Source organism: Coregonus lavaretus (assembly GCF_964263955.1).
Source record: "Coregonus lavaretus genome assembly, contig: HAP1_SCAFFOLD_553, whole genome shotgun sequence".
NCBI lineage: Eukaryota > Metazoa > Chordata > Actinopteri > Salmoniformes > Salmonidae > Coregonus > Coregonus lavaretus.
Window position 1 is genome coordinate 271,224 of NW_028159156.1, and position 14,880 is coordinate 286,103.

The 14,880-nt window shown below is 42.9% G+C and overlaps 1 protein-coding gene across 1 annotated transcript; it reads right to left on the minus strand.

Moving 5' to 3' along the window:
* Positions 1-3,983: 3,983 nt before the first annotated feature.
* LOC311123224 (extracellular calcium-sensing receptor-like) lies at positions 3,984-8,944 on the minus strand (the record flags this gene model as incomplete). Its single annotated transcript, XM_084197482.1, has 7 exons — positions 8,811-8,944; positions 8,093-8,387; positions 7,284-7,573; positions 6,744-7,048; positions 6,240-6,460; positions 5,163-5,508; positions 3,984-4,888 (listed from the first exon to the last, which is right to left on the minus strand). The coding sequence occupies exons 1-7, from the start codon at positions 8,867-8,869 to the stop codon at positions 3,984-3,986; spliced, it is 2,421 nt and encodes an 806-aa protein (XP_084053608.1). The 5' UTR covers positions 8,870-8,944.
* Positions 8,945-14,880: the final 5,936 nt, after the last annotated feature.

Genomic DNA, 14,880 nt, shown 5'->3' on the forward strand with positions numbered 1-14,880 from the left:
CAAACACGTGCAGTTAATACAGGTAATGAGTGGAGAACAGGAGGGGTTCTTAAAGAAAAACTAACAGGTCTGTAAGAGCCGGAATTCTTACTGGTTGGTAGGTGATCAAATACTTATGTCATGCAATAAAATTCAAATTAATTACTTAAAAATCATACAATGTGATTTTCTGGATTTTTGTTTTAGATTCCGTCTCTCACAGTTGAAGTGTACCCATGATAAAAAGTACAGACCTCTACATGCTTTGTAAGTAGGAAAACCTGCAAAATCGGCAGTGTATCAAAAACTTGTTCTCCCCACTGTATATAAACCCCAGTCGTACTTTATCAAATACCTTTTTGAAGTCTGCTATGAATAGCAGGCCTGGTTTCCCAGATTGTTCATGGTGTTCTATTGTTTCCAGTACTTGCCTTATATTATCTCCAAGGTATCGCCCATGTAAAAAAACATGTCTGATTTGAATGAATAATGTCTGACAATACATTATTAATTCTATGCGCTATACATTTTGCTAGAATTTTTGCATCACAACACTGAAGTGTAATGGGCCTCCAATTTTTTTAATGGATTGGATCTTTATATTTTCCACTTGTATCCTGTTTCAGTAATAATGAAATCAGACCTTCTTCTTGAGTGGCTGATTATCTACCATTGACATAGGAGTGGTTAAAACATGCTAATAACGGTCCTTTGAGTATATCAAGAAAGGTTTTCCCCGTGTCGCTCAGTTGGTGGAGCATGGCGTTTGCAACGCCAGGGTTGTGGGTTTGCTTCCCCTGGGAGGCCAGTATGAAAAAAAAAAATATGAACTGGATAAGAGTGTCTGCTAAATGACTAAAATGTAATGTAAAATGGTATGCCATCCAACCCTGGAGTTTTCCCGGACTTAAAGTCTTTAATTGCATCCAGAAGTTACTCCTCTGTAATTTCACCTTCACATGAGTCTTTTAGTATGGCTGTTATTTTTACATTATCAATAGAAAATAATGTCTACAATTTGCTTCAGTTAGAGGAGATGGAGGCGACTGAAACAAAAAACATATGCTTAAAGTACTTTGTTTCCTCATTCAAAATATCATTTGGTGAATCATGGGTTACTCCGTCATTTGTAACCAGTTTCAGTAAATTCTTTTTGGTAGCATTCTTATGTTGAAGATTAAAAAATAATTTGGTGCATTTTTCCCAATATTCCATCCAGTTTGCTTTATTTTTACTAATATATTACACTTGATCTTTCTTGAATAAGTTTCTCCATTTCTTTTAGTTTTTCCTCCAATTTATTCTGAGCCTCTGTGTTACAGTTTTTATTGCTGTCTATCTGTTCTGTTAGACCTTCTATTTCCTTTGTTAGTGTGGACTCTTTTAACCTAAATTGCTTTTGTTTTCGAGATGAGTACTGAATTGCATGGCCTCTAAAGGCACATTTAAAGGTGTCCCATACAATAAGAGGATTTGCTGTACCTATGTTATGTCGGAAAAAGTCAGTTATAAATTCCTCTGTCCTAGTTAAAGACAAGTTATCATCCAATAGGCTTTGATTAAATTTCCAATATCCTCGCCCACAAGGAAATCTAGTAATGGTAATGTATATGCCAATTATATGAATGTCCGAGCCCATTTTGTCCCCTTTCAACACTTTTTAAACTTTTGGTGCCAACGAGAATGACGTAAGAAAGAAGTCAAGACGACTAGCTTGATTGTGTCTCCGCCATGTATATCTCACTAGATCAGGATATTTAAGCCTCCATATATCTACTACTTCTAATGTATCCATGACATTCACGATTTCCTTAAGAGCATGAGGGTGATTGTTTGTAGTGTGATTTCCTTTACGGTCCATTTAGCTATTTAAAACGGTATTATAATCTCCCACCATAATAATAGAGTCTTGAATTGCTTGCAAGGTTGACAATTTATTATAAATATTTTCAAAGAAGTGTGGATCATCATTATTTGTCCGTAAAGGTTAATGAGCCATATCTGTTTATGGTCCAATAACATATTTAAAATAATCCATCTTCCTAGCGTATCTGTTTGGACAATTTGCACATTCGGATCGAAATTACTGTTAATTAATATCATCACCCCTTTTGAGTTTCTTAGCCCATGGGAGAAGTATATTTAGCCCCCCCCCCCCCCCACCCCCCCCCCCCATTCCCTTTTCCACGCAACTTCATCTAGAATTGTTGAATGGGTTTCCTGTAAACAATAGATATTATATTCCTTCTCTTTGAGCCATGTAAATATTGTTCTTATTTTGTTATTATCTACTAATCCATTACAATTATAACTGGCTATACTTATTTCACCATACACCATAATGAGATATAAGTTTCAAATATATTTGTCATGATATATGTTTGTAAATTTACCAATAGAAAATACCATAGTGATTGAGTGTCCATATAGCTATACCATGATATTTGCATTGTTACTGAGTAACCCTCCAATTGTTCTCCACTAATTGCCCCGCTAAAGTCCCTCCCCATCCCAAGTTGGGCCGTCATCCCAGTGATCGGGTGACCACCGCCGTCCCCCGGATCCCTATGCCCCCGAGAGGCCAGGACCCATCCATCTAAAACAGCACACACTGCCACCCACAAAACAGAAGCAGGCAAACCGCCAAAAGCATTTCCAATAATCTCACCTCTCTCTCTATATAGCTATTTAAAAAATATCTATCTATTCAAATATCTTGCATATCTTATTATCCATTATTATCAATTGTTTTGCGTAATAATGTCGGCAGTTCATGCATATTATTTTAACCTACAACCCGAATTGCCATTGTATTACATTACATTTTTAACAAGCAATTATTATTTTGGCAAAGAATTATTGTTATTCATCCTATATTCTCCCTAACATCCTTACCCCCTTGCAACATATGTGGGATACACACACACACACACACACAAACACACACACACACACACACACACACACACACACACACACACACACACACACACACACACACACACACACACACACACACACACACACATACACACACATACACTTACACACTCAACCCCTTTCCTCCACAATCAACCATAAGCTTAGATGCTCAATGGTTGTTACATCCCAGAGCCCAAATCAAGAAAGGACCTGATTTACGAATGCATATACAGTTACAGCCGTTTGAGAAAGCATGCAAGATTGAGCAAGAATGGACAACAATGTGAGATTTGATTAATCTATTTAATCTATGTCATGTCCTAGGTGATGGAGATCAGATCCACCCTCTTCACCTGAGACACAAACAATCTGGTCCCCCGTTGTAACCATTTTCCCCAAGCATCTATGTGCAGTCAGACCTTTGAATTGTAAAGTGTTACTCCTAACAAATAACTCATTATGGTTGCTGTCCACTACATTGCACTAGAATGCAGCAACCATTTGGCTTCTTGTACAGTGTGTGTCCTAATTACTAAATCAACTGTTCTAGTAGTTGACGTTTGCATGAGAAGACTGCCCCTTACTGGACACTGGGTGGAAGTGTTTGGAATAATGTGATAAAGTTGGTTGTATGTGATCTGTAATTAATAAAATATAATGAATATATAAAACAAGGTATCTAACAAATGTGGATTGAAAGGCCAAGCAAATCATTGACAAGACACAGATGTATCTGAACATGTTTATTGTAGTATACTGTTATAATACATCATATGATGAATTAAAATAGCAATTGAACACATGCACTTCAATGTTATATCAAATCATAAAGGAATACATCTTTTTTTACAAACAACATGGAAGTGGTTCCACTCTGTAGGCTACTGCTAACCACATCATTTAGCTGGTCAAATTAGATTGAACACTCTAGATTTGAACAATATCTCAAAACATTGCAATATCCAAAGTGACCCTGTGTCATGTTTCTAGTTACAATGTTACCAATGATTATCTGCTAAATTCATGGTAATCTCTGTCAGAGTAGTGCTACCTAACTGTTTGATATACCATATCACTGAATGTTACAATGTGTTCTTCCCCATAAGGTGTTTCTTGGTGTTCTTCTCCGGCCTGAACAGAATAATAAAGCATTTTGGAACAAATAATAAAAAGAACAACCCAAAGCTAGAGGCGATGATAGCAAATATCTCCACAGCTACAGTGAACTTCCCAGGAGAGCTGACATAAGCTGGGATAAAGGTGATCCAGACTGCACAGAATATGAGCATGCTGAAGGTGATGAATCTGGCCTCATTGAAGTTATCAGGCAGCTTTCGAGCCAGAAAAGCCAGCACAAAGCACAAGAGAGCCAGGAGTCCTATATACCCCAACACAGCCCAGAAACCAAGAGCTGAACCCACATCACACTCTAGAATGATCTTTTCCTTGTAGGTAGTGAGGTTTTTAACGGGGAAGGGAGGGGACAGGACCAACCACAGAGTGCATATCAAAGCCTGGACAAACGTGAAGGACACCACAGTCAATCTCTGCTGTGGAGGCCCAAACCATTTCATGACATTACTGTCTGGAATTGTAGCCCTGAAGGCCATCAACACCACTATTGTTTTCCCCAGAACACAAGAGATGCAGAGGACGAAGGTGATCCCAAACGCTGTGTGGCGCAGCATACAGGACCACTCAGAGGGCCGGCCAATGAAAGTAAGAGAACACAGAAAACACAGAGTCAAGGAGAAGAGCAGCAGGAAGCTCAGCTCAGAGTTGTTGGCCCTGACGATGGCCGAAGTTCGGTGGCGGTAGAAGACTGTTGCCGTGGAGATGGCCAGAAAAGCCCCGCCCACAGAGAAGGCGGTCAGGACAATTCCGAGAACCTCGTGGAAGGACAGGAATTCCACAGGCTTGAGGATGCAGCGGTCTCTCTCAGTGTTGGGCCTGTGGTCCTCTGGACAGATCAGACAGTCTGAAGAATCTGACCAGGACAAAACAACAGAAATCAAATGTTAATAATAGCAGGTTCAGGTTTTATATATTTACACATACAAATACATGTCCCACAATGCTGCACATGGGCAGTTTACCTTAAAGAATGTTGAATTGCTGTGCAGCTTACATAAGATATTAAGAACATGAACGTGATTGATAGACACTACCTTTGTAGTGCTATTAATATGAATAAACCACTATATAGTAAACAATGACAGAAATGACCACACATTTTCTGCCAACTATTCCTATAGGCCTACCTGTGTTATTGCTGATCTCTCCCTCTGCACATGGGATACAGTCATAACAGCAGACAGGCTTTCCTTTCTGTGCAGCCTTACGAGTGCCTGGGGGACAGCTCTCACTGCACACTGACACAGGCACCTGTGTACTGTTCTTTACCCAGGTGATTTCCCTCTCCATGTGAAACCTCTGGTCAGGGGGCAGGGATGCATCATAGCGCCCCACTGTCACAAATTCCATCTTCCCACTCTCCCCTATCTGCCAGTTGACCAGCTCATAGGTGGCCACTGGGTCCCCGTTGGCATCGAAAGACACCTGGTACCCGTTACGGGAGAAATTCACCCTCCTCAATCTCTCCAGGACCTGAGGGTTGGAAGGGCAAGGGAGAAAGTATGAAGGAAAAAGAGGGAGAGATAGATGGAGAGAGAGATGAAGAGAGATGGAGAGAGGGAGAGATCGATGGAGAGAGGGGAAGAGAGGTGGAGAGAGAGAGAGAGAGATGGAGAGAAGGGAATAGAGAGATGGAGAGAGAGATGGAGAGAGGGGAAGAGAGATGGAGAGAGGGAGAGATAGATGGAGATAGAGATGGAGAGAGGGAAAGAGAGATGGAGAGAGGGAAAGAGAGATGGAGAGAGGGAGAGATAGATGGAGAGAGGGGAAGAGAGATGGAGAGAGGGAGAGATAGATGGAGATAGAGATGGAGAGAGGGGAAGCAAGATGGAGAGAGGGAGAGATAGATGGAGAGAGGGGAAGAGAGGTGGAGAGAGAGAGAGAGATGGAGAGAGAGAGAGCGAGAGAGAGGAAGAGAGAGATGGAGAGAGGGGAAGAGAGAGATGGAGAGAGAGGGAGAGAGAGATGGAGAGAGGGAGAGAGAGATGAAGAGAGGGGATGAGGGACGGAGAGAGGTATAGAGAGGGAGAGAGGGAAAGAGAGGGATGAATTGAGAGAGAGAGAAACAGAACCCTCATTTACCTGATGTATTTATCAGAGGTGTTACTTCAGAACCAGCTGTAATGTATAGTGAGAACTCCTTCATACATGTAGTCTAAATAAACATATCTATCAGGACATTTTACTTTAATCTAGTCATTCACCTGTGTTGGTTTCACATTGAGGTTTTTGTCACAGTGCACAGTGGAGTTTGCTCTCTCTTCACAAACGATGCTGTGGATGGCGTGTGCTATGGCGTAAACAGCTTTATACACCATGTTAGTGACACGCAGCTGGGATGTATCTGTGTAGGGGGTCTGTAGCTGACGTATATCCTCACTACCATCACAAACCTTCTCCTTAACCCCAACACCTGTAGTAGTCCCTACAGACAGACAGACAGAATGTTAGATAAGTAGATATATAGATAGATAGATAGATAGATAGATAGATAGATAGATAGATAGATAGATAGATAGATAGATAGATAGATAGATAGATAGATAGATAGATAGATAGATAGATAGATAGATAGATAGATAGATAGATAGATAGATAGATAGATAGATAGATAGATAGATAGATAGATAGATAGATAGATAGATAGATAGATAGATAGATAGATAGATAGATAGATAGATAGATAGATAGATAGATAGATAGGACACTGTAGATACCTATCTCCAGCCGACAGCCAAAGGCTCCCTCCCAGAACTCAGTGAGCAGGGGAGAGCTGGACACCTTCTGGGGGGAGAGGTCCAGGAGGAAGTCCCTGAGGCCGGGGATGACAGAGCGCTGGATGCCAAATCCGATGGCCCCGGCACACAGGCTGAAGCGCAACATATATGGGTCGGTGATCCAGGTCTCACTCCCGATCCACTGACGGGGCGGAGAGGGCAGACGGTCCAACTCTTTCAGCAGGATCCTCATGTCCCCAGAGGCTACGAATGCAACCACCACCCGGGCTGTGGAGCTGGGGAACATGATTAAAACATAAAACATGCTTGTCATGTTTGTCATTTTTTGGAATGTCTCAGTGAAGTGAACATGAAGATCAGTATTAATCAACACTTTTGTCATGCTTGAAATATGCAAATCGTGTTGGTCTCACAGGTCAGCTTTGGGAAAACAGAGAAATTAATAACAATAGAATATTTTACAAATATGGTTTTGTGTGAATGAAAAGTTCACAAGTAATCATGGATGACCTGCGGATCACGTCGGCCACCCGTTGCACTCTGCTGAGTGGGTTGGTACGGAAGAAGGCTTCAGAGTACTCCACACAGATGCCCTGCTCTTGTGCCTCCTGTAGGAACGCCGCCATCCCGTTATTACCGTAGTCGGAGTCGGAACGGACCGCCCCAATCCAGGTCCAGCCGAAGTATCTGATGAGGCGGGCCAGAGCGGCAGCCTGGAACTGGTCACTGGGGATGGTTCTGAAGAAGGTTGGAAACTGTTTCTTATCACTCAGACACGCACAGGTGGAATAGTGGCTCACCTAGGTAAAAACAGACAGTCGAAAACATGAGAAAGAACATAATGTCGGCCAAACAAGTCTCATTTATAGGCTACTTCCTTATTTTTTCCCTTTAGCTATGTAATATGATGTTAGGGATACATTACTAATAATAACCCAATTTATTGTTTTTCATTAGGACAGAATGAAAAGGATACACATTTCTACCCAAGACCTTGGTCATTCTACTCATGTTGAAAATAGTTTAATAAGACATACTGGTGCTGAGAAATACATGAGTAAAAAGTGTGACACCAATCCCTGGTCTCCCATAACAACCTAGCCTATGAAAGATAGTCCTCAGATTGTTTAAATGCCTCCAGACGTTCTCCACACTTTCTCCAGATAATTTCACACAGAAATGTCTATTTCTGAAGGAGAGGTGAATACAGTTGGAATAGAGTAAGTTAAAAGTAGATTTCTTTCCTGAAAGAGAGGAGATTAATGTTGGAATACAGTAAGTTAAAAGAAGCTGAATGATTTCTTTCCACAGGAGTTTACCTGAGGAATGCCAAAAGGGCCGATGATGCGCGACATGCTGATGGTAGGTGTGGAGGCAGACTCGCCCACAATAGCTGTCACCGTAGCCGACCCCGAGCACTGTTCTCCGGTATCAAACATGGGGTCCAGGCCGTTAGCCAGCTGGAAGGCCACTTTCACGGCCATCAGGACTGAGGAGCACGAGTCGTGCACTTGATAACCAAGCGTGACACCCGGTAGCAGGTCCGAACTGTTGTTTATTTCCTCAACTGCGAAGACCATGGCGCGCGAGAAGCGCAACTCACGGGAATCCATACTGTAAATAGAAGATGGGTGAGTGAGCACCTCTTGACTAAATGGTAAACTAGCACGTAGAATGTATTTTTATTGAATACAGTTACCAGGGCAAATAGCCTAATATCTATCCTTATATTCCACACTGTCAATAGGCCGACACATTTGTTATCTCCAATTGAGGACATTGTAGGATAGCCTCCATTTTGAAAATGTGATCCTTTGTAACAGTAGGCTTTATCTACTCTCTATGACACAAACACTCGGTTTCTTTGTCTTTAAAACACTTTATCTGTCTTTAAAACACTGTTTATCTGTTTATATGTCTTTAAAACACTCTTTATTTGTCTTTAAACACACTGTTTCTCTGTCTTTCAAACACAGTTTATCTGTCTCCCCACACAGCCACAGTCCCTGTCCCCCACTCCCTCTTGCGCTCACTGACCTCCCGGTGCACTGCAGGGGTTCAGGCAGGCTGGTGTAGCTGTGTTCCACAGTGTTCATGTAGTAGTGGATGGAGAAAACACCCCCGATGACAAAGTCCCCGTCCTGGGAGAACGCCGGAGGACAAGGGGTGCCCTGGAGCCTGCATCTGACAGACTCCAGCCCAGAGGCAGAGGCAGAGGCAGACCAGAGCAAGGAAAGCCCACCAGCCACCACAGCCAGATGTAGAAGACCCAGACTACCAGCCAGACTTGGATCCAGAGCAGGAGCCGGAGAGAGACTCATTCCCCTGATGTGTAGAAGGTATGGGGTAACACAGCGCCACACAGACCCATGTCGGTCAGGTTGTCTCTCTACTCTGAGTTAAATACTATCCCACTGGCTTCCTTTGTGGGGATTCCTCTGGGGATCACATTGTGGGTATGGCCATGTCAGGGAGGGAGGGGCTAGAGGCTGCTCTGCTCACCCAGTCAGGTCCTGCTTCTTTAAGCTATAGAGAGTTTATGCATCAGTGTAATGTAGTGGTTTATTTAGACATAAACATACAGTAGACACACAATAACAATCTGCCTCTCTTATATTTCCCCTACAGTCTAGTCCTCTTGGCATGCTGGCTCTACACAGTATTTCCCCTACAGTCTAGTCCTCTTGGCACGCTGGCTCTACACAGTATTTCCCCTACAGTCTAGTCCTCTTGGCATGATGGCTCTACATAGTATTTCCCCTACAGTCTAGTCCTCTTGGCATGCTGGCTCTACACAGTATTTCCCCTACAGTCTAGTCCTCTTGGCAATGCTGGCTCTACACAGTATTTCCCCTACAGTCTAGTCCTCTTGGTATGCTGGCTCTACACAGTATTTCCCCTACAGTCTAGTCCTCTTGGCAATGCTGGCTCTACACAGTATTTCCCCTACAGTCTAGTCTACAGCACTTCACCCCAGCTGCCGTTTGCCATTCTTTTTGTAGGTCACTTGATGTCATCCTACAGTTGTTGAGTGACATTCGAATGAGTTGGCGGTCATCCCGGTCAGTAGGGAGTAGTTTTTGCCCTCTGCCGGTCTGTAGCTTTGTTGTCCCCAATGTCTGCTGCTTGACCTTGTTCTTATGAACCGCTGTCTTTGAAATTTTAAGGATGGAAGCAACCTGACGCTCACTGTATCCCTCTGCCTGTAAAGCCAGAATTGAACCCTTCTTTTCCTCACTCAAACCTTTCATTTTCAACTCTTTTGGAATGGTCAATAGTTATTTTTTTATCAATATTACTTTTGAGGTACTATTAGCACTGTTTTTGCCATCCAGCTGGTCCTGTTGCAAGAGGATAGTGATGACCACAGAAGTGGTTTTTATACTTTTCCTCGTTAAATAAGATTTGGTTAGAAATTGATTTGCATTTTATTGAGGGAAATAAGTATTTGACCCCCTCTCAATCAGAAAGATTTCTGGCTCCCAGGTGTCTTTAATACAGGTAACGAGCTGAGATTAGGAGCACACTCTTAAAGGGAGTGCTCCTAATCTCAGTTTGTTACCTGCGTAAAAGACACCTGTCCACAGAAGCAATCAATCAATCAGATTCCAAACTCTCCACCATGGCCAAGACCAGAGAGCTCTCCAAGGATGTCAGGGACAAGATTGTAGACCTACACAAGGCTGGAATGGGCTACAAGACAGCTTGGTGAGAAGGTGACAACAGTTGGTGAGATTATTCGCAAATGGAAGAAACACAAAATAACTTCTGAGATGTGTGCAAACCTGGGGGCCAACTACAATAAACGTCTGACCTCTGTGATTGCCAACAAGGGTTTTGCCACCAAGTACTAAGTCATGTTTTGCAGAGGGGTCAAATACTTATTTCCCTCATTAAAATGCAAATCAATTTATAACATTTCTGACATACGTTTTTCTGGATTTTTTGTTTGTTATTCTGTCTCTCACTGTTCAAATAAACCTACCATTAAAATTATAGACTGATCATGTCTTTGTCAGTGGGTAAACGTACAAAATCAGCAGGGGATCAAATACTTTTTTCCCTCACTGTACATATACACATATACATACATATCCTTTTTCTAAATATATATTTCCCTTCATTACTTTCCAACCCCACCATCCCTTCCCTAATTGGAGTAAACTAGTGAACAGCAATGCTTAGGCCTCTACTTCCAGCTTATACATACTATATACATTTTATGGACACAGTCAATAATTATATTTTGTTTGTTTTTACTCCTGAACTTCCTCTAATCATTTTCATAATGTCCATCTGGTTTGCTTCTATATGCCATATCTTTCCAACTGTGCTCTTTCACAAAAGTTCACAATATATAACCTATATACTTATTATGGACACAGCATGCCTTACACTAGTTATCTTGTTGTTATTAGTTGTTGTTATTAGTCCCATCCTTCAGCTCCATTCAACACCTCCCATCTATCTCTTAACACCATCCATATTGGATTTCTATTCGCCATATACTTTTCATCTGTACTGTGATATTTTACAAATGTTCTGAACCTTTCTATTCTCATTGTTTCTACAGATTGTAAATTGAAAATAAACATTTTTGCTAAAAGTATTATTATATTATTGATCGATTGACTATGACTTTTCAGATCACCCAGTAGTGCTATCTGCAGGGTCAGCTCCATGCAAATATTGCAATCCTTCAGCCATTCCTGGACCTGTGTCCAGAAACAAGCTACAAATGGACAGTACCAAAACAATTGATCTAATGATTCTGTCTCTTCGCAGCAAAATCTGCAGAGCTGGGAAGATTGTATCCCCCATACAAATAACATTCTATTGGTAGCAAGAATTTTATATAATAATTTAAATTGAAAAATTCTAAGTTTTGAATCTGGTGTCGTTTAGCGTATCAGTTCATAAACACTATGCCATGGGATCGGTACGTCAAAAATCTCTTCTCAACTATTTTGCAATCTATATGGGACGGCTGTTAATCTTTTGGTCCTGAAATGAAACTGGTAAACTTTTTTATTTATCACAATTTTCTTTAACCAATTTTGTTCTTTAATGCAAGGCCGACAGACAAGTTCCTTACTTTTTCCTTCTTCCACTTTCCTCTTCCATTTTTGTGGTAATGGTGCAATTATTTGGTTGTAATTGTCACGCCCTGGCTCTGGGGACAATGTTATGTTGAGCCAGGGTGTGTATTCTATGTTTGATTTTCTATGTTGGGCTGAGTGACTCCCAATCAGAGGCAACGAGTGACAGCTGGTTGTCTCTGATTGGGAGCCATATTTAACTATCGGTCTTTTCACTTTGTGTTGTGGTTTCTTGTTCCTTTTGGTTTGTGTATCGAAGGACTTCACGTTTCGTTCATTGTTTTGATCGTGTGATCTAGTTAATAAATATAAATATGTTCACCCGCAACGCTGCGCCTTGGTCCTCCTCATTAGACGATCGTGACAGAAGAAACCACCAAGACCAGACCAAGCAGCGTGTCCAGGAGCCATCGCTAATAGATCTCCGTGGCAGCTTCGACTGGGTCAAGCCCATTGAGGAGCTGAGTGACAAGGGTTGGAGACAGAGGAGCGAGAGGTGGGCGAGAATGATGGAGGCCTGGCCCACGGGGAGGAGAGACCCCCAGAAATTTTTTAGGGGGGGGCTCACGACGTCGGGGCAGCAGGAGGCCGCTATGGAGCGGTCCAGCGGGGTTGCAGAGGAGGCCGCCAGGTTACGGGGGCCACTGGTAGAAGAGGGGATGGAAGGTGTAGAGGCACGGCGAGAGGTACTGGCGTGTGTTGCCAGTCCGGTCCGGCCCGTTCCAGATCCCGGTGTAGAGCCAGTGGTGTGTGTCCCCAGTACGGTCCGGTCTATTCCTGCTCCCCGCACCAAACCTACGGTGTGCGTCGACAGCCCAGCCCGGCCCGTTCCTGCGCTCCGCACCGAGTCTGTGGTGCGCGTCGCCAGCCCAGTCCGGCCCATCCAAGCTTCCCGCACCAGGCCAGTGGTGTGCGTCGTCAGTCCGGCACGGCCCGTTCCTGCTCTCCGCACCAAGTCTGTGGTGCGCGTCGCCAGCCCAGTCCGGCCCATCCAAGCTTCCCGCACCAAGCCAGTGGTGTGCGTCGTCAGTCCGGCACGGCCCGTTCCTGCTCTCCGCACCAAGTCTGTGGTGCGCGTCGCCAGCCCAGTCCGGCCCATCCAAGCTTCCCGCACCAAGCCAGTGGTGTGCGTCGTCAGTCCGGCACGGCCCGTGCCTGCTCTCCGCACCAAGTCTAAGGTGCGTTTCGTCAGCCCTGTCCGGCCCGTTCCTGCTCTCCGCACCAAGTCTGTGGTGCGCGTCGCCAGCCCGGTCCGGCCCGTCCAAGCTCCCCGCACCGGGTCAGTGGTGCGCGTCGTCAGCCCGGTCCGGCTCATTCCTGCTCCCCGCACCAAGTCAGGGGTGCGCTTCGTCGGCCCGGTCCGGCCCGTTCCTCCTCCACGCATCAAGCCAGGGGTGTGCGTCGTCAGTCCAGCACAACCCGTGCCTGGGTCATGTCCGGAGCCGGATCCGCCGCCGAGGCGGAGTGCCCACCCGGTACCTCCCCTGTTGTGGTTGTTTGGCGCGGCCGGAGTCCGCGCCTTTGGGGGGGGGTACTGTCACGCCCTGGCTCTGGGGACAATGTTATGTTGAGCCAGGGTGTGTATTCTATGTTTGATTTTCTATGTTGGGCTGAGTGACTCCCAATCAGAGGCAACGAGTGACAGCTGGTTGTCTCTGATTGGGAGCCATATTTAACTATCGGTCTTTTCACTTTGTGTTGTGGTTTCTTGTTCCTTTTGGTTTGTGTATCGAAGGACTTCACGTTTCGTTCATTGTTTTGATCGTGTGATCTAGTTAATAAATATAAATATGTTCACCCGCAACGCTGCGCCTTGGTCCTCCTCATTAGACGATTGTGACAGTAATGTTGGGTAGAGCAGACATTTCCATATGTTTTTGTTAGTTACATGTGCGATATAACTCCACCAGTCCTACCGATAATATCATTTACGAAGATTATACATTTTTTAAAATGTTGTCAAATAAAAAGGTTTATTTGATCATTTAGTATATTTGAGTTTAACCACAATATTTGTTGCAATATTTGTTCTGTCATTTCTGGAGGATTAAATTGAAATTGCAACCAACTTTCTATGGCTTGTTTTAGAAATAGTGATATTTGGAAGATGATTTCCTTTTCAAATAACTGAAAGTGAGAGGTTGTATTCTGAATAAAGGGAAAAAGTCCCTTCTTGAACATTGGGTGAGACAATCTTACTAATTTGCTAGAGAACCAGTTCAGATTTAAGTATAATTTTGTATGACTGAAGCTTTTAGTGATAGGTCTAATGCTTTAATATTTAATAGTTTCTGTCCTCCAAATTCATATTCATTTCATAAATAGGCCCGTTTAATTTTGTCTGGCTTGCAGTTCCAAATAAAATGGAATATTTTTTTTCTCATATAATTTAAAGAACTGTTCGCTAGGCGTAGACAAGACCATAAGAAAATAGGTAAACCGGGATAATACTAAAGAGTTAATCAGGGTGATTTTTCTACAAATTGACAGGTATTTACCTGTCCAAGGTAGAAAGATCTAATCTATTTTTGCTAACTTTCTATTAAAATGTATTGGAGTGAGATCATTTATTTCATTTGGGATATGTATTCCTAGTATATCCACATCACCATCAGTCCATTTTATTGGTAAACTACATGGTAATGTAGAAATTGTATTTGTTAGTGATCCAATACGTAATATAGTACATTTATCATAATTTGGTTGTAATCCAGAGAGGTTAGAACATTTATCTAGATCCTCTATGAGGCTGTGGAGTGATTCAAGTTGTGGGTTTAAAAGAAAACATGAATCATCAGCGTTCAATGACACCTTTGTTTTTAAGCCCTGGATTTCTAATCCCTTGATATTATTGTTGGATCTGATTGTAATAGCTAACATCTCGATGGTCATAATAAATAGATATGCTGATAGTGGACAATCTTGTTTCACTCCCCTTGACAGTTTAAAACTTTCTGAGAAATAGCCATTTTTTTACAATTTTACACCTAGGGTTACTATACATGATT